At 38.6% G+C, this 21819-nt stretch overlaps 2 protein-coding genes across 3 annotated transcripts; one reads left to right on the forward strand and one right to left on the reverse strand.

Annotated features, from left to right (window-relative positions):
• Positions 1–5467: 5467 nt before the first annotated feature.
• On the reverse strand, positions 5468–14211 carry psmd13 (proteasome 26S subunit, non-ATPase 13). Its single transcript, XM_044198842.1, has 13 exons — positions 14072–14211; positions 13317–13395; positions 12317–12351; positions 12159–12214; positions 12020–12063; positions 11427–11513; positions 9589–9760; positions 9395–9474; positions 9161–9286; positions 8578–8640; positions 7728–7808; positions 7441–7557; positions 5468–5793 (listed from the first exon to the last, which is right to left on the reverse strand). Exons 1-13 carry the CDS (start codon positions 14170–14172, stop codon positions 5698–5700), a joined length of 1137 nt encoding a protein of 378 aa, XP_044054777.1. The 5' UTR covers positions 14173–14211; the 3' UTR covers positions 5468–5697.
• Positions 14212–14681: 470 nt separating this feature from the next.
• On the forward strand, positions 14682–21028 carry sirt3 (sirtuin 3). Of its 2 annotated transcripts, none has more exons than XM_044198855.1 (8): positions 14682–14823; positions 14901–14952; positions 16131–16310; positions 16396–16628; positions 16761–16861; positions 17856–18017; positions 19334–19543; positions 20799–21028. In XM_044198855.1, exons 1-8 carry the CDS (start codon positions 14724–14726, stop codon positions 20820–20822), a joined length of 1062 nt encoding a protein of 353 aa, XP_044054790.1. In that variant the 5' UTR covers positions 14682–14723; the 3' UTR covers positions 20823–21028. The 2 variants fall into 2 exon arrangements, with proteins under 2 accessions (XP_044054790.1, XP_044054798.1); XM_044198863.1 differs by having other exon boundaries at positions 16767–16861.
• Positions 21029–21819: the final 791 nt, after the last annotated feature.

Consider the following 21819-nt stretch of genomic DNA (forward strand, 5'->3'; position numbering starts at 1 on the left):
TAGTTTAGACCACAGAGGTTCCCACATGTCATGTCCTCCTCCTCCTCCTCTCCATCTACGCCAATGAAAAAGTAGAGTAGAAGTATAACTTAGCAGCAAATGGAAATACTCAAGTAAAGTACAAGTACAGCAAAATTGTACTTAAGTATAGTAAATGTACTTAGTTACTTCCCACCACTGATCAGTTATCTCTGCTACGCCTAATCCTAACCTAACCCCAACCGTGCTACGGGAAACACACTCTAACTAGAGGGAAACACTATTTGAAGACGTCGACACAAGACCGGCAAAATCCACGGCCAGAAATGAAAAGCCTGCTTTTGTCTACCTCTGTCTGAAAACACGGAGCCATTGTTTCAAAAACTACAACAAAGTTCGAGTGCTGAATCTGCCACCGTCATCGTTGTAAACTGCATTTGCGCAGTCTGAGAATGGAAAGCTTGACAGGCGTAGTTACTTGGCGAGGCTCAGCAAACGGTCGATTCGTGTGGACAGCTGCGGACAGAGATCAAACACTGACCTCTCGAAGTAAATCTATAAATTCACACGACTTGGTGAACAGCAAGACTATTTTAAAAACTGCCAAAAAGCGTCTGATGCTTTAGTAAAGTAAGACACGATGCGTAGATGTGATGCCGCATCTCTTACGGGAGGAAATCTAACGGCAGACACTTTGATTCAGCATCTGGGGTTTACTGTAATAAAGAACTTGTAACTTTACGCAGAGTCACACGTTTAAAAGTAGGACGAAATATTAGACATCTTAAAACGTCGTCCTTAAGCACACATTGCATTTCCAGTGGTGGAAAGTACTGTATAATTTTGTGGTTGTTTGTTTCTATTCTATTTATTTCTATTTTCTGCTACTTTATACTTCTACTCCACTATATCAGAGTCAGAAATACTTTATTGATCCCCGGGGGGAAACTCTTTACAAAGTGGGTTTACTGGTTGATCATAATAATATGGTATAAAGTAATAGTGCATGAACTGTCAAGTTAAGTGTAGCTTATAATTATAATTAAATTATTATAATTATATTATATTTCAGAGAGAAATGTTGTACTTTTTACTCGACTACATTTATCTGACAGCTGGAGTTACTTTTCAGATGAACATTTGACCTGAAACAACATGTGATGAGCTTACAAATGCTGCTTCTGTGTATTTGGGGCCTTTTGGCATTTCCCCTCTAAACTTTTGGATTAATTTAAAAAACAGTTTGAGGCCCAAAAAAAAAACAATTTTTTCACAAATAACAGCAAAAGATGAATATAAATGTTTGTATCCGAACTTACTTTCTGATACTTTAAGTACATTTTGCTGATCATGCTTATGTACTTTTACTGAAGTAGGATTTTAAAAGCAGGACTTTTGCTTGAAGGGGAGTATTTTTTATTTTTTATGTTGTTGTACTGGTACAACAAGGATCTGAGTACTTCTTCCCCCACTGTGCATTTCTTAACCTACTTTATTGCTAAGTGGAGTATGATAGCAGACTTTCTCTCACTAAACTAAAAACAGCAACTCAACAGTTCAGTTCCTCGGAAACAAAGAGCAGCAGCTTCTTTCCGCAGCCACCATTTTGCACCAGTGATCATTAAATATACCGAGAGAAATCCGTCACAGCGGCTCATTAAGGGCGAGCTGTAACCAGAAGGGCTGTCGCGGTATTGACGTTCAAAATATCAATGTCTTCCTCACTGATCTGAGATGCTCTTTCTAAAAATATATAATTTAGAGCTGAAACAATTAGTCAGTAAATCGATTAGTCGAGCGACAGAAAATAAATCTGCAACAATGTTGATAATCAGTTTATCCTTTAAGTACATTTTTAGGCAAAAATGCCCCCAAATTCTCGGGTTCCAGCTTTTCACATGTGAATATCTGCTGGTTTTCTTTGTCTTCTGTGATAATAAAATTAAAATCTTTGCGTTTTTGGACTACAGGTGGAATAAAACAAGCAAATATGAAAACATTGGCTCTGGGAACTTACAGATGGCCTTTAAAAATAAAACTATTTTCAGACATTCTATAGACCAAATGATTAATCGATAATCGATCGCAATAAGCAGAATAATCGATAATAAAAATAATCGTTAGTTGCAGCCTTAAGATAATTTGTGGGCACTATTTGCTTAATAATTCCACGTTGAAGAGATATACAGAGATATAAAGTTAGTAAGCATTTACTCAAGTACTACTACCACAATCACTCATTTTGAGGTACTTGTACTTTACTTGAGTATTTCCATTTTATGTTACTTTATACTTTTACTCCGCTACACCTCAGAGGCAAATTGTACCTTTTACTCCGTTACATTTATCTGACAGCTTTAGTTACTTTGCCGATTCAAATTATTAATACAAAATATAATCAACTAATAGATTATGATGCATTATTATAGATTAAAACTACCCAGCAGTATATAAGGTACTTAAAAGCATCTCCACCTTTACCAGCTGCAACATTAGAGATGCTTACACATTAATGTATCCATAGTGATAATATATATAAATAATTTTGAACTTTTACTTTTGGTACTTTGAGTATATTTTGATGCAAATACTTATGTACTTTATGTATTTCTACACTGTGATATTGCTACTTTTACTTAAGTAAAAGGTCTGAGTACGTCTGCCAACACTGGAGACATCCTGCAGTTGTTATATATTAGTTTGCACTTTACAATGATATAAAAACATGCCAACTTGTGAAAGAGTGAGTGACAAGGTCTTCAGTTACAACATTAACATCTGTGACAGGAAAGTTAGGTTTAATTCATGGATTACTTAATGTTATTAAAGAAACGTTATACAAATTATTGTGTTATTAATGGTTGAGCGAGTGCCTGCTAAAGTCATCTGTGTTGTTTAAACTCGCAGAATACATTAAGATTTAACGTGAATCCACAGAAAACTTCGTCTTAGTGATTTACTTTTCTCGGATCCATGTCACAAGCTGTTTCCCAACCACTGTACTCTCCCTGTAAACTTGTTGTAGTGATAATCTCAGAGTCATCTTCATATATTATTGAGTAGTTTCATATTTTAGAAACATGTGTTTTACAGCTGAAATCCTATTATGCAGAGTAGCCGCGGATGGCAGCTATCGGATTAACACAGAAGAGTAAAAAGAAACATTCCCTTTGAGGTGTAGTGAACTGTAAAGTCTCACAAAATGGAAATAAGGTACAAACGGATCCAAATGTAAACAAAAAGGGCCTAGATGCATTTTGAATTAATACCACAGTGGAATATATATTCCATCTGCAACGCATCAAATATAGAGGCTACTGTATGTGAATACAGGCTACCTCAAACTTACATGGTGAAGAAGAAAATTATTAAATACAAATACTTCAAAATAGTACAAAAAGAGTACTTGAGTAAAATATAATTAACATATAGCTGTGGTGGAAAGTAACTGAGTACATTTACAATTTTAAGGTACTTGTACTTTACGTGAGTATCTGATTTTCTACCCAGCAGTATATAAAGTGATTAAAATACCAGCTGCAACATTAAAGTGACGAACACATTAATGCGTCAATACTTATAATCCTGATTCTGAAATGGGCCATTCTGCATAACGAGTCATTTTACTTTTGGCACTTTAAGCTAATACTTTTTACTTGAGTACGATTTTGAATTCAGGACTTTTACTTGTAACGTTGTATTTTTTAAGTGAATTGTAGTATTGCTACTTTTACCCAACTAAAAGCCACGTAATGTGATACTAGCATTTAGATTTGCAGGAGCCTACTTGAAAACAAACAAAAACTTTTAGCCCTAAACGGCAGATAAAGTTAGCTGTTAGCTAGCTGGTGGACAATATTGGAGCATTTAGCAGCTACAGAGACCAGGAGACAAAAACCAGAGCTAAATATTGGGTTAATTTAGTTAATATTGGACTTACATTCATCCCTTGGACAGAAACACAAAGCCAAATTAACGATAAGGTTGTTCTGCTGGAGGTATTAACAGGTTTGCTAACATTAGCCATTACAAAGTGATAATATGTCAGGGCTGTTGTTTTGTCAGCGTGTTATGGTGTTTGTCTGCCCCCTAGTGGTTAAAAAAATGCAGAAGCTGACACACTGTTTAATGCTAATGCTATGGTTAGCAGCTAATGTTACGCACATTTTAGCCTTGTGATGGGATATGGTGGCAGCTAATGTTATTGACTTTGTTAGCCACGCTAGCAGCATGGCTCTAGGGATGTCAGTCGTTTAATTTAGCCAGTAGCTACTTTGGTTTACTTTGCTAGCGCTAGTTAGCAAATGTTAGCATGCTAATACGCTTAACTAAGATGGTGAATTCATGATACCTGGCTGTAGACAGTTAGCCTTTTGATCATTAAGTGGTAATGACATTTGCACATTTAACTTGACATTAGTCTTGTCGTTGCCAAAGTTAGCAGCTGCTGTGTAACGACAGAAGTCTGTTTAACGTCACCGTATCAGGGAGGTGGAGGAAGTATTCAGATCCTTTACTTCAGTAAAAGTACTAACACCACGCTGAAAATACTCTGTAACAAGTAAAAGTCCTGCACTGAAAATGTTACTTTAATTAAAGTATGTAAGTATAATCAGGAAAATGTCATTTCAAGTATTAAAAGTACTCAAAGCAGAAAAATGCCCCCTGTGACTGTTATACTATTATATAATTAGATTATTACTCATGCATTAAAGGGGCAGTTCAACCCAAACTCAAAAATACATATTTTTCCTTGTATTATTTCCTTGTATTTGTATTTTCCTTGTATTTCCTTGAGTTGCCGAGTTTTGGAGATAATCTGCATTTTTTTTTATATAATGGTACTAGATGGCACTCAGCTCATGGTGCTCAAAGCACAAAAAAAAAAAAAACTATATTTGAAAAACTCAACAGCAACGTCTCTTTCCAGAAATCCTGGTTACTGAAGATAATCCGCAGGTTTGTTGTGAGCAGTTTCATTTAGGAACTATCGGTAGAAAGCAATTGGCATGAAAAACGACTTAAATGATTATCAGAGTAGTTGCCAATTAATTTTCTGTCAATCAGCTAGTTGATTAATTGACTAATCGTTTCAGCTGGTACCTCAAATTTGTACTTAAGTACAGTACTTGGCTAAAAGTACCATTACATCCTGGCAAAGATATAGATCTCAGAGCATCTGGCATATGTAATCAAAACTATCTGGATAGCATGATACCACTTAGGATGTGAGAAAGTTTATTTTATAAATACATTTTTTATGATTTGGATGAACTGACATTAATGCTAACCTGTATAAAAGACACAGAAACTAAAACATCCCCTTTCAGCTTGTGAACCTAGTTGCTGCTGATGTCTGGGGAATAACATTCAGCTAATGAGTTAAAACAAATATAACAAATCTTAATTTACAACCCAAAGCTGGACAGACTTTAACCAGGATGCACATAAAAGAAATGAAACACATAATAACTGACAGGGGTGAATATGACTTTTTTTCTGGTCATTTTTATTCACGTTTTAAACAACAGACCATATGGTGAGGATAATAATGTTACAACCAGTTGTTTATTTGTAAAATACCACAGTGTAATTTACAGGTTGGTAATAAACAGTGACGGTAACAGAAGAATGAACGTCCAATACAAAGAAAAACAATACAAAACAGAGGCTGTGAAGAAGTGAGGTTTCCCTCTGAGGACTGAAGGGGAAACTGGTTTAGGTGAGGATGTCGTGGGCCTGCTGCTCCACCAGCATGGCCATGTTCTTAACGTCGCCGCACCAGAAGTCCAAACGCTCCTTCATACCTTTGATCTGAAACATAAAACAACACGTGAGTGTAAAACCAGCAGGTAAGAGTCCAAACACTGGCGACATAACTCACTTCTGATTGTTTGCTGCTCTATTTAATTCATTTCTGCGGATTTCACTTGTTTTTCTCCTTAATTTTTTTCTTAAACACGTCGAATCAACTTAAGTTTGTATTTCCTACTTCTGACACGAGTGTTACTTTGTTCCACTCAGCTTTAGGTGGAGTTACTGAGCCACCGCGGAGTGATTCCTTCTAAACAAGCTGCTTTATGCTCTGATCCACTTCCCGCTGCTGTGGGTGTAGAAACTGGTCTCTGTGCCTCTTCTATATCCACTATCAAATAATTGACTCTAATTCTGTTACAAATAACTGCGTTTATAAATTAAGTAAATCTCAAAAGATTAGATTTAGATCACTAATCAGATTTTGTTGGCTGAGAAGCCACAAACACTGCAGTTTTTATTTGCTGTAGCTAATTAATGTTCACAACTTGTATAACAGCAGCAGCGGATATGAAATGTTGTTAAAAAAATGACACATTGAAATAACAGATACACTTTTGCGCACACCTCATTTTTCACAAGCTGCTTGATTTAAATTACTGGAGGTCCTGATTCAGAAATTTCAAGTTGATCATCTTAAAATATTCGTATAATGTGAATGAAAGTTTAATTCGGAGATTCCAACTCCAGAAACAGACGTGGCGGATTTAGCTAGATGGTTTGTGACGTAACAGAGTGGAGTTTCATTTCGCTCACACGCGATGTTCGGCCGAGCAAGAACACCAGTTTGCACCTGGTGACACCTCACTTAATCTGCCACTGGTGTCATTTGTAGGGGTGTAACGCTACACAAAAGTCACGGTTCGATACGTTTTCGGTACAGCAGGGAAAACAAAACAAAAAAAAGGTACAAAATAACATGTTGTTTATTTTTAAAAATGCAAAAATTCAACAGCTCATTGGCCATAATTCTTACTGTAACTTTTAAGGCACTCAAATACAGGCATATTGTCAATAAGAGCAAATAAATAACACAACTGTCTGCAACGCTCCATCGTAAGACTGTGACCTAATTCCTGAACAGCCGCGACATGTAAGGCGGAACCGCGACTCGAGACCGTTTATATGGCGCATTCGGTGGCGGTTTGAGAACCGTTACATCACCTAGTAATTTGTCATTTCAACCGGCGACAGAGACGGGCAGAGCGGGCTAAAAAAGAAAAGCTAAGTCACCTAAATGTTTTGTAGAGGAAAATAACAAAAGAAATAAATCAAAGCTAAGAGATTCATTACCACCTGAGATGAACTAATCCACGTATTTTGCCAAATGGAACCGGCAATCACAACCAAACCCTATTGTCTTCTACGATGTATTTCTCACTGCATGATTGTTGAGCATCAGTGTGAAATGGCAGCTCTATCGTTGATCAGGGTCTATTGCAGCTAATGGAAATATCTGCACATGAAGTCACATTAACTACATTTGGTCAGTTATCTACAGGATAACAACATTTAGTAGTTGTGAAAAGAATGCATTTATTTTCCTCGGCTGTGATATCGGCACGATTCGGGTCAAGGTAAACGACAAAACGCTGATAAAAATATAATTCCTTCTGTTGCAATACAAAAAACCACATGAGGACTAACCTGCAGCAGGTCCAGCACTCTGGGCTGCACCCAGGTCATCTGCACCTTCTGGTCCACCTCATCAATGTTACCTTTGATCAGGCCCACAGACAGAGCCTTCATCACCAGAAGCTCCACCTGCAGGAGACAAACGCACAGAGCGTCAGAGACTACTTGAGGATCTGCTCTGTATAAGCGTTAAAACAGCAACTCTCTGGTAATCAAAGGCCATCATGCTAATCACTGTCAAAAGGTTTTACTGACATTTACTGATGTGCAGATTAAAAAACACTTGTCATCCAACTGACCTCATTAACAGGGATTTTGGCACTCTGTGCGATCTCAGTGAAGGTGAGCTGTCTGTGGTTTGCAGGACGAGTGAAAGTCATCTGGAAGGGGAAGGAGACAAGTGATTTAATATTCTTGTTTTTTAACCTTCACGGTGACATCATGTCTGTCACATACGAAGCATAAGAAAATTGTCAACGTCAGACTCTTTTTGAACAAACTACAGGTTTGGTGTTGGTCGTCTGTGTTAAAACTATTTGAGAAAGCTGTTACAGCCCAGTCAGACCAGAAAGTGGCTTTGCCAGATTCATATAAGATTCGTTTTAAAATAGCTGCTGATATCTATGTGTGGGGCTAGCTAGCTTGGTCGCTAACCAGACAATAAGTTAACACAGTTCATTCAAGAGACATATTTCTATCGATTGCCCTCTCGCAGATGATTGCAATCGGAGCCGTATGTCTTAATGCGGAGCAGTTTACACTACGGTAGAGCAGGGTTTAAATAAAATTGGATGCTAATATTATGGCTTCCTCCATTTTGGACTCTGGTTCTTTCTGTTGTCAAAGTTCAACGCTGCCAGGATGGTTTGTAATTGGTCAACGGCAAAAACGTACACGTCAAATTTCACCAAAGATGAATTCTGTGCAAAAACTCTGCATGGATTTGCTTCACCTCTGCGAGTGAACGCACTGATCGCAGCGATTCCATTAAAATTAACCGATTTTACCCTGAAATTTCACAGTTTTCAATGCTGGTGTGGCCGAGCCTTTAGTCTTGAAGCTCACATTTCGAAAGAATACAAAAAAATCCGATGAAATTATATATCTGAGCTAGTAAATAATCGGTGCGTGTGTCTGTGCGTCTCTCACCTCCATCACGCAGAGCAGCTGGATCTTCTGCATCAGTTTAGCTTCATGTGTTGCCAGGTCAGGCTACAACCAAGAGAGAAAAATAAATCAGACAGTTGCCAAATAACACTGATGACGTACGAGTGACAATCCTTTGACGAGGTATTCAGATCTTAAAGCAAAACGTTTCACTCATGAGTGAGTGTTGTTTATATGCCTGTGTGCACTCTGATGGTATGTTTGAGGTTTTTCTAACTTTTATTAAATGTCTGTTGGCACAGCAGCAGCTCTGCTCAAAGGCAATACACCCTCTTAACTCTGTGCTCACTAACCTGGTATTAACATTTAAAATGTTTTTAATAAGTACGCACAAAATCCTTACCAATTACATCGCTGAGTTGGGGATGTGGGCACACATAAACACAAAGTGGGTTAGATTTAATTATAAAAATATGAATTAACACTTGTGTTTGTGTCCCTGTGTCTAACCAATGGCCAAACGATCAAATCACTGGACGGCATCTTTTTAGTCCCTGCATGCGGCTCAGAGTTGATCAGTTCAACCTTTAATGTCTCCGTATGTGTTATACATGTTATTAATCACCTGTTGGCCCCAGGCAGACTTGAAGCTCTGGAATTTCTCCACATTGCCTCCATTGAAGGCGTATAGTGTATCAATGAGCCACTGTTTGTCTGTGTTCCTCAGGGACTCCAGCACAGGATGCATCAGCTGCAAAGACAACAACAACAGATGTGGTCGTGGTCAACAAGCTTCAGCGGAGAGGCTGTCCAGCACTGATAAACAACAAATATGACCAGTGTTTAGTGAAAATCCCACCAGCTCTCCAAAGTTGTAAACTCCTTCTCCTAAGAGTCCAGCCAGTCCCAGCGTGAATGCCCTCTCCTGCTTCTCCGTCTCTGTGGAGTAAACAACAACATGAAATCATTAGGCCGTCAATATGAATGACGTTCTCCGCTCCATCAGCCTGACATCAAATCTGAGTGTTTGTTTCCCATCATGCCTTTGCTCACCTGGAAGGTCTTTAATGTCCACACATCCGAGGTAGCGCAGAGCGTCCTTGTAGTAGGAGGCGTGGTTCCCGATGATGCGATAATATTTGCTAGAGAGGTCATAAAACCGGCCGTGGACCGACGTCACGCCAGGCAAGTTATTCAACATTTCCTCAACCTCCTCGATGAGTTTCTGGAAAGAGAGCGGCAATAAGTGCTTATTTACACTATTTTCAAACTATGTCAGGGCATCAAGCAGTGGATCATATTTCTTCTACTTTAAACAAACAGAACAGTCACTTCAGAAACCGGTTTATTGCCAAGTAGATTTTCACATGATTGATTTAGTATTTGGGTGCGTAAGGAAAAACAAGTCATAAATATAAAAATAGAAATTAAAAAATACAAAATATGAAAAATTTCACATCAGCATGTTAAAAACCCTTTGAACCCTGGGCTGTTTTTGCTTGGTTTTCACTCAGTTTATTTACAGGCATATGGCAGAGTCACAATGTGTTTTAGCAAGGCATGCCATATATTGTTTTTTTCCAGGATAAGTTAGCCTACTTAGAAATACCATCATGTGGCAGGTCAGTAGTACCAGACATGTTCTGGGACAGTTTTTATTATCATGGATGCCGCGACCCCACTTTTTCCTCTACCGATGCTGATTCAGATACCTAAACTCGGGATTTCTGTCGAAGAATAGTATTGATCTGATACCCCCCCAATTTAAAATCTGTATACCTCACTGCAGGGAACATGAATGAATTCTCTGACGACATTGACAAAGAAACTGTATTTAATGTGGATCAGTCACATCTGGGCGGTACCCGATCCACTTAAGAAAGGTCAGTATCGCAGTCGTAGTTCCTATTAAAATAAAAAAAAGTTCTATGTAGTTGGAAACTGTTTTTGTTTTTGTCCACAGGTTTTCAACACTCTTTTCTAGGGATATAAGATGTTTGACACGCTGAGCCTTAGTTCTGTCATAACATTTTGTAAAACAAAATAAAAAGGTTTTCTATTGTTTTTTCCCCTCTTTTGGAATAAATACGTTCTGAGTTTTTACCACCAAGGTTCCCATCATGCTTTGGGAGATAAATAACCTGCAAGTATAATGTTGCCATGAAGTCAGTCAGTTTTTTCCCCACCCAATACTGTTTGCATTTTGACAAATCTGTTCATTCATTTATCTTTATATATCTTATATATATATATATGTCTAAATGCACAGCAATCAGGTTAGATGTTAGACTGCATTGTGTGTTAATAGTTACAATATATAATAAACTATAAAATATAATATAATCTGCACTATGAGAAGTCATGCTGCTCTGGCTACTGTTTGCACTGTACACATGGATGTACTTCACATACAGTGCAGGAGTAAATAAAAATAGGGAGATATATAATCACATCGTGTTGACCGCTGCTGACATTTTCACAAGATTTGAGGACGGAGTAAATTTGGGGGGAAAAGAAGTGTGGATAACTCTACTGGGTATGTTTTTTTGCTTTTTGCTGGTTCGTTGAGTGTGGCTGCAACCTTCAACAAGTTATTTCAGTAAGAAAAGGAATTACACACCCATGTGTGAGTTGTAATGCACCACTGTTGTTCAATTCAATTTTATTTATATAGCACCAATTCATAACAGAAGGTATGTCATTGCACTTTTCCTATAGAGCAGGTCTAGACCGAACTCTTTATAATATTGTTGGTGTTTGTCGCTCTGCCTTACCGACACATCACCAGCAGCCAAAACGTGTTATATCTGAACGAGGTGTGAGGCACAGTTGTTGCGTCAGCAGCTTGAAAAAAAAAAAAGTGAGAGAGCTGAGAGTTTCGGAGCTTTTACCTTTGTGGCAGGAAGATCACTGATCTCCAGTTTAAGACTGCCGATGGACGTCTTGCAGAGAATGACAGCTTCGTCGCTGCTTTTCACCTGAACCAGACAGAGACATATTAAACTTTGATTAAAAAAATATAGTTAAAATTCCATCAGTTACACTTAGCTGCCAGTTTATTAGGTAAACCTAGTTGGAACTAATGCAGTCGAATACAACAGTCCTGCAATAAATCCTTTTTCATAAAAAGGTTCAGTTTAGAGAGAGAGAGATATAGAGGCTGTAGTTTGTGGTGCTGTTGAATTTTACTGTTACACAGAGAGGTGTTTCTTGTATTTAGCCTGCCCTTATTGATATAAGTGGGGAGGACAAAGTATTGAGGACACCTGTCAGTATAACACAACAATTCAACAGCACCAGAAACTACAGCCTTCAAAATGACCATGAAGTTGAATCAGCTCTAAAACAGTTTAAATTAAAACTGATCATTATAACCTTCATGAAGGTAGGATTGATTGTGGGACTGCTGTATTAGAATACTTTAGTTTTGGTTAGGTGTACCTAACTGAGCGCATATTTCAAAATCTGTGATTCGACACCTTACCTTGTCTTTGGTCTTCTCGAGAAAAGTGATGGCATCTTTAGGATCTGGAAACAAGAACAGTTTTGTAAATACAAAAGAAAAATGCGTTAAACGTGTATTCTGCTAAGAAATATTCCCTGCTGCATCATGTTGTTCTTACCTTGCATCTGTCTGGCAACATACAGTATAATCTCCATGAGGGACAATGGGTTGATTCTGATAAGGGAGCAAAAATAACAAATTAGCATCAAAACGCACAATACTGAACTGGCGGGTGTTACATGGGTAGACCAAGTGCTTAAGACACTTTTATCTCACCTGTGTTCGAAGTCACTGAGGAAATTGTCATAGAGCTTAAAAAACAAAAACAAATAATATATTAGATCACAGAAAACATCGTTCAATGTTCATCTCAAATTCAAATTATAGTGACCACTAATAGTAATTTGATTTAGATTATTTATGGTTGAAGTTCCTCATTTAGAGTGAATATTTGCCCAAAGTTCCTTGTTTTATGTAAATTTCTGTATTGGTACTTATTTTACTAAATTTTCTGAGCAGGAGAGTGTTTCCAGTAATCAGCGGTAAGGCTTCGTGTAGTGCCTTTACTGAATTTTTTTTCTGCCTCAGACAAACATAGCGGCTAATGACATGATTATGAACATAAATAATTAACATTAAAACCTTCATAACAGCACGAGACACAGAGATGTAGGGCTTGGCAATAACTCAATATTACCGTTTATTAGTTTCAACGAAATTGCACAGTGGTTATCTTATCGTGTTAGCATTCTACGAATTTCTGTTATACAAATTAATGATGCTGAGAGAGCTGTCAATGCAAAACAAATTAGATATTAAAGTGACACAGAACAATTTGGTCTACAAATGTAGTGTAAAACACATGGAACACAGTTCTTGGCTTTAAACATCATTTTGACTATTTTATGTGTAATAAATATTATAAATATCAATATCAGAAAACATTTAAAATCAGTATTATGATAACGATTTTAAAAAGCCCTACAGAGATGTGCCTGTTACTAACACACAAACAAATAGATTTAATAACAACATAGCAGATGCAAACAACAGTATTTCAAAGCACGAGAGTTTAACTGTTTGTGATGCTCAACACTCGTGCGAGTTAAGAAGAGCATTTCAGTCCTCGAAGAAACTTAGGTGCAAGACTTCATTAATTCCCCCTAAAAAGTTACATAATATATGTAAATGACAGACAAGCTGGTAATGAGTACTGCATCCTCACTCATCCATTGTGGTACAACATAACCCATGTGTGGCGGTCCTGTGCAGTTACCTGTATGAGGCCATCTCCTGTTTTGAAGCAAGGATCTTTAACAAAGTCTGTCAGCTTCAGAGTCAGCTGATGCCACAATCTGTAGATGTAAAAACCCAGTTATGTTACAGTCATCAGCTCATCTGAATAACACTGCATCATTTCAGCTATCTGCCAAAAAACTACATCATGAGGATAAACAAATACACCAAAGAAACATTGTAGTTTTTGGCAGGTGATCATCTAACAAGAACTTTCACATACAGGTGAAAATGACTTGAAATCACTTCTTGATTACACACATCCAATCTCAATTCGACTAAAACACATTGTTGATCGATAGTGATGGTTTGTGAGTGACCGATGATGATTTAGGTGCACGTAACGTAAAACGTTTTATATTATATTCTTATGGTGCACTGACTCATCCATAGCATCCACGCTAGCAAACAGTTAGCTAGGAAAACTTGTGACAGACTGATAAACTTCGTCTTCCATTTGCCAAACTTTATGGTGTTGGGTTTAAAGCTTCAATCCATTAACTGATACTTTCCTGGCGTGACTAATTTACATGCTTAAAAATAATATTATAAACCAAGTTTCCGCTCTGATTTTGAAAAAGAGAAACTTGCTGCTAACATTGGTCAAACCTCAGCTAATGCTAGCTCCGTGCATGACTCAGCGTGCATTTCCAATGAATGAGCTAGCCAACGTTAGCTAACCTAGCGTTAGCAGAGCATTTGAACATTAGCTAGTTGACTTGTACGGCTTTTTACCTTTTGTTGTAAAACTCCTCCAACGTGTGCCACTCAGCCGCCATCTCCGGCGTAGAGCTGTTGCTCTGCTGCTGTTTGAGGTACCCAGTAACATCTTTCATTGTGGCGACAAACTGTTAAATTTTATTCGGGACTGATAAAGTGTTGTTGAATTTTCAGCTAACGTCAAGTAGCCTGCCGTGTTGTGGGTCTGCTCGGCTGCTGGGCGCAAAGAATCATGGGAAACGAAGGAGGCGTTTCTAAAAGCTAGCTAATGTTAGCTAAGATTTCTTTTTTACAGTAAAGTTGATTTCTTGACCGCTATACGCTTCATGTTCATTTCCCAGTGGGTTGATTTCTATTAATAAACGTCGGACAATTAAACAAAATAGGCGACCAAGCTTGGTAGCTAACGACCGAGCTGTTTTGTGTAGCTAAAGTTGGGCTATATCGTACATTACGGTACTCCCGTCCGCGTCATAAGGAGGTCAAAGGGGGGCGACAGCAACACACATTGCTGCGGGCAGCCTGTCATTAGTTACCTATTTTATCTGATTTTAGGTGGAGAAAATGTTCGTGTCCGTGTTTAGGAATGTGCTTGTGTAAAACGGTGTCAGTAGGAGTCATGCAATAAATATCTGTGGGTAGTTTAGTTTGCAGTCACAGCTGAATTATGGCTCCTTCAGTGGGCTCCTCATTAATGTCACCTGTCAGACTTTGTTGTTTGTATCGCAGTTTGTGTTGGAGAACAACCGGGACGCTCTCTGCAGACGGTTAGTAGACAGACAGACAGAGCTGAAATGAAGAAGAAGAAGTATTTTGTGATTGATGAATGCCTTGTTTCTTATAGGCTTTGGTGACAGGAGTTTGTGTCCAGCTCAAGGTGCAGCAGCTCTGTGCAGGTACTTCACCATCAGGGACACACTTTCTAACCCTTTTTATACAGTGCATGTTCCTAACCACACAGCAAAATCCTCACATTTACCATTTTACCAGTGCTCTCGATGTTTGGCATGAACATGAGGATAATTTAGGGCCAGTGTACATTTAGTGTCAGATATAAAATGGGCAAGATCAAGCTGTTTATATAGGTGTGTGCAAGCAGCAGATTTTACAGGCAGATTAATCAAAGATTAAAAGGGAACACAGCACCTACTTTGTGATATTTATTTCTCTTTTTTTTTGTCCCAGTGACAGCTTGCACACACTGTACTAACGCTTTATGTTCAGGTGGGGCTGGGCCGTGTGGTAATAATACATAATACACAATTTTGTTTTCTAAATTAACACTACAACGTAATTACTGAGTTCTCTCAGAATGATTTCTGAGAAACTTGACGTCAGCTGAGCGTGAGTTTTCAATTTGTATTCCCACTGTTGGTCTGTGCAATGTCATAACCATCAGTGAGAAGTTTTATTATGTTTGTTTTCACATCTAAACGTACAGTATAACGATTAATTTCATCACCAATTAATCTGTCGATTATTTTCTCGAATAATCGATTAATCATTTGTTCGATAAAATGCTTATAAAAATTGTGAAAAATGTCCATCACGATTTCCTCGTGCCCAAGGTGACGTCTTCAAATGTCTTGTTTTATCTGACCAACAGTCCGAAAACCCATAGATATTCAGTTTATTATAATGTATGACAAGGAAAAGCATCAAATTGTCACATCTGAGAAGCTGAAACCATCAAATGTTTGGCATTTTTGCTGGAAAATTGACTTAAAAATTATGAAAAATGGTCATTACAGTTTCGCAAAGCCCAAGTTTCTTCATCTTCCAATGTCTTGTTTTGTCTTAATACGACTTGATAGCTTTAGTGGAGTACTGAAACAATGAGATCCAGGATATAAATGTGATGTTGCTTCCAAGTTAGAAGTTTTATCTACCTAAAAGTTTAAGTGGAATAGTGGGAATACGGGGGTTCAGGTGATTAGAGTGAGTCCCTGGGTTGCTGCAAACTGACTGCGATCCTTCTGCTAAATCTCATATTTATGTGCATCTCTGTGACGTTCATGCAGACAAACAGATTCTTCATCACAAACTTCTTCATCCCCGTTTCGCTTCTTCACAGACGGACAAACTCTCCGTGGTGGAATGGGACTCGAGGATTTTCCTCGCGTGGCGGCGGTGCAGCCGTGGAGCAGCAGACGCTGCAGCACATCGCCAAGAACATCAGAGAGCAGCGGTACAAGAGGGTGGTGGTGATGGCCGGAGCTGGGATCAGCACGCCTAGTGGCATCCCAGATTTCAGGTACAAAGGTTAGATTTGGTTTCCTGTATTCTCTTGTAAGTGTCAGGTGTATTCTGGGGTCTCTCAGCAGATTATTCCCTCGCAGGTCTCCAGGCAGCGGCCTCTATGATAACCTGCAGCAGTATGACCTGCCTTATGCCGAGGCCATATTCGAGATCAACTTTTTCCATCAAAACCCTAAACCCTTCTTCGCCCTGGCCAAAGAGCTGTACCCAGGGAACTATCAGCCCAATCTGACCCATTATTTTGTACGGCAGCTTCACAAGAAGGGTCAGCTTCTCAGGATGTACACGCAGAACATCGACGGGCTGGAAAGATGTGCGTATATATATCTTTGCTTCTTTTGGCGTTGTTTTTGATATGATGATGAAATTACTACACATCACTGAGATTGCTACACGTCACTTTAAGCCATCGTGCTTGTTTACCTGCGTGTCTATCTGTATCAAGCGGCAGGGATTCCTCCTGCGATGTTGGTGGAGGCCCATGGTACATTTGCCACCGCCACCTGCACTGTCTGCCTGAGGAAATATGAGGGAGAGGACCTACGAGTGAGTTAAAACCCAAATACTAACTCTGCACATTTGGCCAACCCCCAGATTTACCAGGATATTGAAAATACGGTTCATCGTGCTGTCTGATTTTAGCCATGGTGAACATCAAGCACATTCACCAAAGTGAAAACTTGCTATAAATTTAAAGATTTTATTTTTCCGTTAGTTTATTATTTGGGGAACCTGGATTGAGAGGAGTTTCGTAGTCTGTCGATCACATGTGCACTTATTGGTTTCTTCACAGTCCCACAAGCTTTGGATCCTCTGCAAGACTTGACAGATGTACTTTTAGCAATATTTCTACTTTCTGGAACAGGTCTCATATCAGATAAGCTCGTTATTATTATTATTATTATTATTATCATTATGTCCAACTGCTCCATTGAATCTTTATAGGAACAGCTGGTCATTTTAAGTAGTGTTTTTTTTAAACATTTTGAGATCCCAGCATTGTAGCACGTTTGTTTAGCTGACGTCCTTATGTTTCTCACTGAAGTTATACAAATAATCAAAGTATTTGGATGATTTTTAATATTTCAAGCTTTGAAAGAATTTTGTAGTTGCACACATCCCCATGATGATGGAGGTGAATGGCGTCTGTCTGGAAAAAAGTTGCATTAAACATCAGTGAGTGTTTGAGTGAGCAGCCAGTTTATGCTGTAAAAAAGGTTAACAGTTAATATTACCAGAACTGGTGATGAAACAATGAATTGGTTAGTAGATTGACGATAAACAATTTCAGTCGTTTATCAAGTATAAATGTCTACAACTTGCCAAATATGAGTATTTGCTTGTTTTCCTTCATTTTATACGGTTGTACATTGAATACTGTTTGAATTTGTGATTAAAAGCCAGATGAAATGAGCAAATGTAAGATATCACTTTAGACTTTTAGATGGCAATTTATTTTTAATATTTTATATAGTAAAAGATTAATGTAAAAAATAATTAGTAGATAGTAATTTTACATCTTGTTTCCATGTCTCCTCAGCCAGATGTGATGAGCGGGACGGTCCCAAAGTGTCCCACCTGTAAGGGCGTGGTCAAGCCTGACATCGTGTTTTTTGGGGAGGAGCTTCCACGGCACTTCTTCAAGTACCTGACAGACTTCCCACTGGCAGACCTCCTGATCGTCATGGGCACCTCACTGGAGGTGAGCGCCACCGGCTTCAAACAACATCACGTCCCTGTAATCTGATGCTTTTCCAGCTGAAAAAAATATGTTGGGGTGCGAGATAATGTGAGGAGGGACGGTTTAAAGCTCGGCGGGCTAGAACACAACAAACCGACTCTCTGTACTATGTGCAACATCTTGAGACGTCGCAAATTTTAGATTATGTTTTCGCCATTTTTGCCTTTATTAAATAACCTACAGTGAAGCTGCTGACAGGAAACATGGGGAGCGACGGGGGTATGACATGCAGCAAAGGTCCCAAGTCGGAACTGAAACCGGGGCACTCCTCAAAGTTTCGATTTTTATTTTTTTTAAATCCATAACTTCCAGCAGCCACCAGGATACAACAATCGTGTCTTGCAAAAGAAGTAAAAATGATATAAATATATCACAGTATAAGTCTGTGTTCTTGCACCTTTTAAAAGTTTCAGGTTTTATATTATAAGAGGGACAGGGTGATTAAAAACTTGTTGGTATTGTGATGTAAAATGTTGGTGCAGCATGAAGTCACCACTACAAATATATTCCCTTTTCTGGGATTTTGATATGAAAACTTTATTGCATCTATAGTCAAATAGTTGTACTTCATGATGTGCATAGTTAGCTGACAGGTAGTAAAAATACACTTTTTATTGTGATATTAATAGTTTCAAGCAGCTGGAGTTCTTGGTCTCAGTAATTCTTGATAGTTTCTTGGTAAAATGTTTTGCTTAAGAGGAGTGCTACTTAAAACCGCTGAAGTTGTTCTTAGTGTTGAACTCATGCAACACATACATTACACCATCAACTTAACTTACTCATGCACTATTACCTTATACCGTATTATCATCATCAACCGGTAAACCCACTTGGTACTTCACACTTATTTTATTTTATACTAATACCCACCTGGTACTTAATTTATTTCCTGACCTGTATTATAGCGTATTATATTTTTTGCTTAGTACTTCTATTCCTGTGTGCACTGACGTGACAGTGAGCTGCTGTAACAAAAGAGTTTCCCCTCGGGGATCAATAAAGTATTTCTGATTCTGATTCTGAAGTAGCTGTTTTTGGGTGCAACAGCAAGTGGCTCAAGACGTGCACCACATAACCACAAAGTCCCTGGTGTGATCCTGGTTTGGTTCTAGACCTTTGTTGCACGTCTTAATTTCTTTTTCTCCATCTGTTTCTTGTCTACGTCTCCATGGTACACTCTCTTATAAAAACAAAATACACAAAAACAATGTTTTGAAAAGCAAGTTTACTTGTATAGCACCTTGTAAAGCTGCTGTTGTTGACTCGTTGCTCTGCAGGTGGAGCCCTTCGCCAGTCTGGCAGGAGCTGTGCGCAGCTCTGTCCCCCGTCTGCTCATCAACAGGGACCTGGTGGGGCCGTTCGCGTGGCGTTGCCGGCCTCATGACGTCGTGCAGCTGGGTGACGTGGTCAGCGGCGTGCGAGCCCTGGTCGATGCCCTCGGCTGGACTCAGGAGCTGGACGCTCTGATGGCGGCTGGTGCTGAGAAAGTGAGCGTGTGTTTTTGGTTTTTGGGTTACATAGCTCACGTGTACATTGTAACTCCTCCACATCAGAGTTCCCATGAGCCTTTTGGGTAGTTAACTTTTTAAGTAAGAAAGAAAGACTCTGCATTTCGATCCATGCATCTATTTTATCATCAAAGAGCCAGCCTTTTGGTATTAAAACCTTTATCAGGGCAAATGTACACAGGGGAAATGTAATTCACAATTAGGTAATAAGTAGTTCCCAAGATCAAAACAATAGAAATATTTTCTTTATTATAATTGATAATTGTTTGTATAATTTTGACTTCCTGATTGCTTTTTGTGTTGATTTATCCTGTGTTTGTGATATGTTGTATCTGTGGAGCTTCCTATGTATTTGAGAACTGACGAACAATTGCCCTGATGAAGGTTTAAAGCAGAATTAATAGTTTTTTTTTTGGACCACTTGGGGGCATTGGAACAAGCTGTAAATGCAGCACTATTACCTCTTAAAGTTCTTTGGTGAGATTGTTAGCAAGTAGTTGCCTCTTTACATAATCAGTAACATTATCATTAATTTGGAGTCATATTTCTGGCCTCCTGGCTGATGTAAATCAACCAACTCCTGATACATATATCTGCTTCTTTAGCTGCTAGATGTTTCTTCACCAGCTAGTTGCTAACTTTGTCTGCTGTTTGGTGCTGAGCAGGTAGCATACAGTAGGTTTGTCAGAGCTTATTTTCTGAAAACAGCTTCTTGCTGCTGAAACGGGGTTGATCAGAGCCGCGAGAGTGAACCTAAACTGTGAAGTTGAGGCTGTAAAACCAAAACAATGAGCTGAAAGATGCTTTAAAGCTCAGTAGTGCTGAGGGGAACTGCAGAGTTAGGTGATGACTCTCTGTGACCCCTTTCACATTACACAATCATTTTAGTTAATAGATATCCACAGTTACATATGAAAATATCAATCAGTGCAGCTTTAGACCAAAGACCAAAAGTTTGGCTTCTGATTAAATACTGTCATGGACCTAAGTGTGCTGAACCTCTCTTTATCAATATTTGATGTCTTTGGCCTTCTTGCACTTTAGCATTGTGTCGTGAGTGCGGCGATCCTCTCAAAAGTAAAAACTGAAATATTGTCACTTCATGCAGCACAGTGGGTTTTGGTGATCAATTCTTGACAGATTCAGTAATATATCGGTGATTTTCTTGTAAAGTTATTTCCACAAACAGAAGCAGGAGCCAAGTTCACTGATGTTACTGTACTTTCATCTGCAGGCTGCAACAAAGACAGACGAGTGACCATTTCACTACATCAAGCTGGAGGTTTGCACTCAGTAATGAAAACACCAACACTGCAGGACTAAATCCAGCTGACGTTTGTGCACACTGTTTTACTGGGGTTCATGTGCTAATACTTGGATTATTGGTTATATCAATGGAAACTAACAGACTGGAAAATTAGGAACTGCTACAATGGAAATGCAATAAAGTATTTCTGATTCTGATTCTGATTCTGAACAAGTGTTTATCTGTGAAATATCACTAAAACGCAGGTAAGTGACGGAAAGATCAAACCAGGTGCTTTTTGTCACAACAAAAAGAAAATAGTTGCAGAATTTTCCATTTGTTATATGTACAATAGAATACCTTGTGCAGCTGGTTGACCGTGTTGACCTAATAATAAGAAAGATGTATGATCAAAATGTCAAAATTCTGTGTAAGAAATGCAATGGCAGCCTTGATGATGGCCTTTTGTTTGTATGAAGAATCAGTCATTTAATTCCACTGAAATCCCTGGTTTAGTGGAATTAAAAGTCAAAACTTAAAAAGCATAAAAACTATTACATGAAATACAGGAAATTAAGAATGTGATTTTAGCTTTCGAAGCTTTTCAGGACAGACTCTTATTTGCAGAAAAATCGAAGACTGAGAGCAGTTCATCATTTATGTTCAACAAGCTAAAGTTTTGTGCTGAATGTCAGTGGCGCTGTATTAAACACTGAGCAGATGTAAATCTTTAAAAACAGCTCACAAATATATAGTTTCATATAGAAAAAGGTTCAGTAATTTCCTAAAACAGCTGCTCGCTGTAGTTTTTAATCAAACAAACAGGAGGAAATAGTGCATTTGTTGGGGACTATTTTCAGCGGCGGATGAATCCACATGTGGTGCTGTAGTGAGTGTTTGGGGCAGCAGGACGGTGTGTGTGGGGCTGAGTCAGAATAAACTACAGTGTGTGTGTTCATGGTGATGAAGGAACATGTCACCCAGTGCAACAGAGCGGCTCGCTGATGTG

This window comes from Siniperca chuatsi, linkage group LG1 (assembly GCF_020085105.1).
Source record: "Siniperca chuatsi isolate FFG_IHB_CAS linkage group LG1, ASM2008510v1, whole genome shotgun sequence".
In the NCBI taxonomy this organism is placed as follows: domain Eukaryota; kingdom Metazoa; phylum Chordata; class Actinopteri; order Centrarchiformes; family Sinipercidae; genus Siniperca; species Siniperca chuatsi.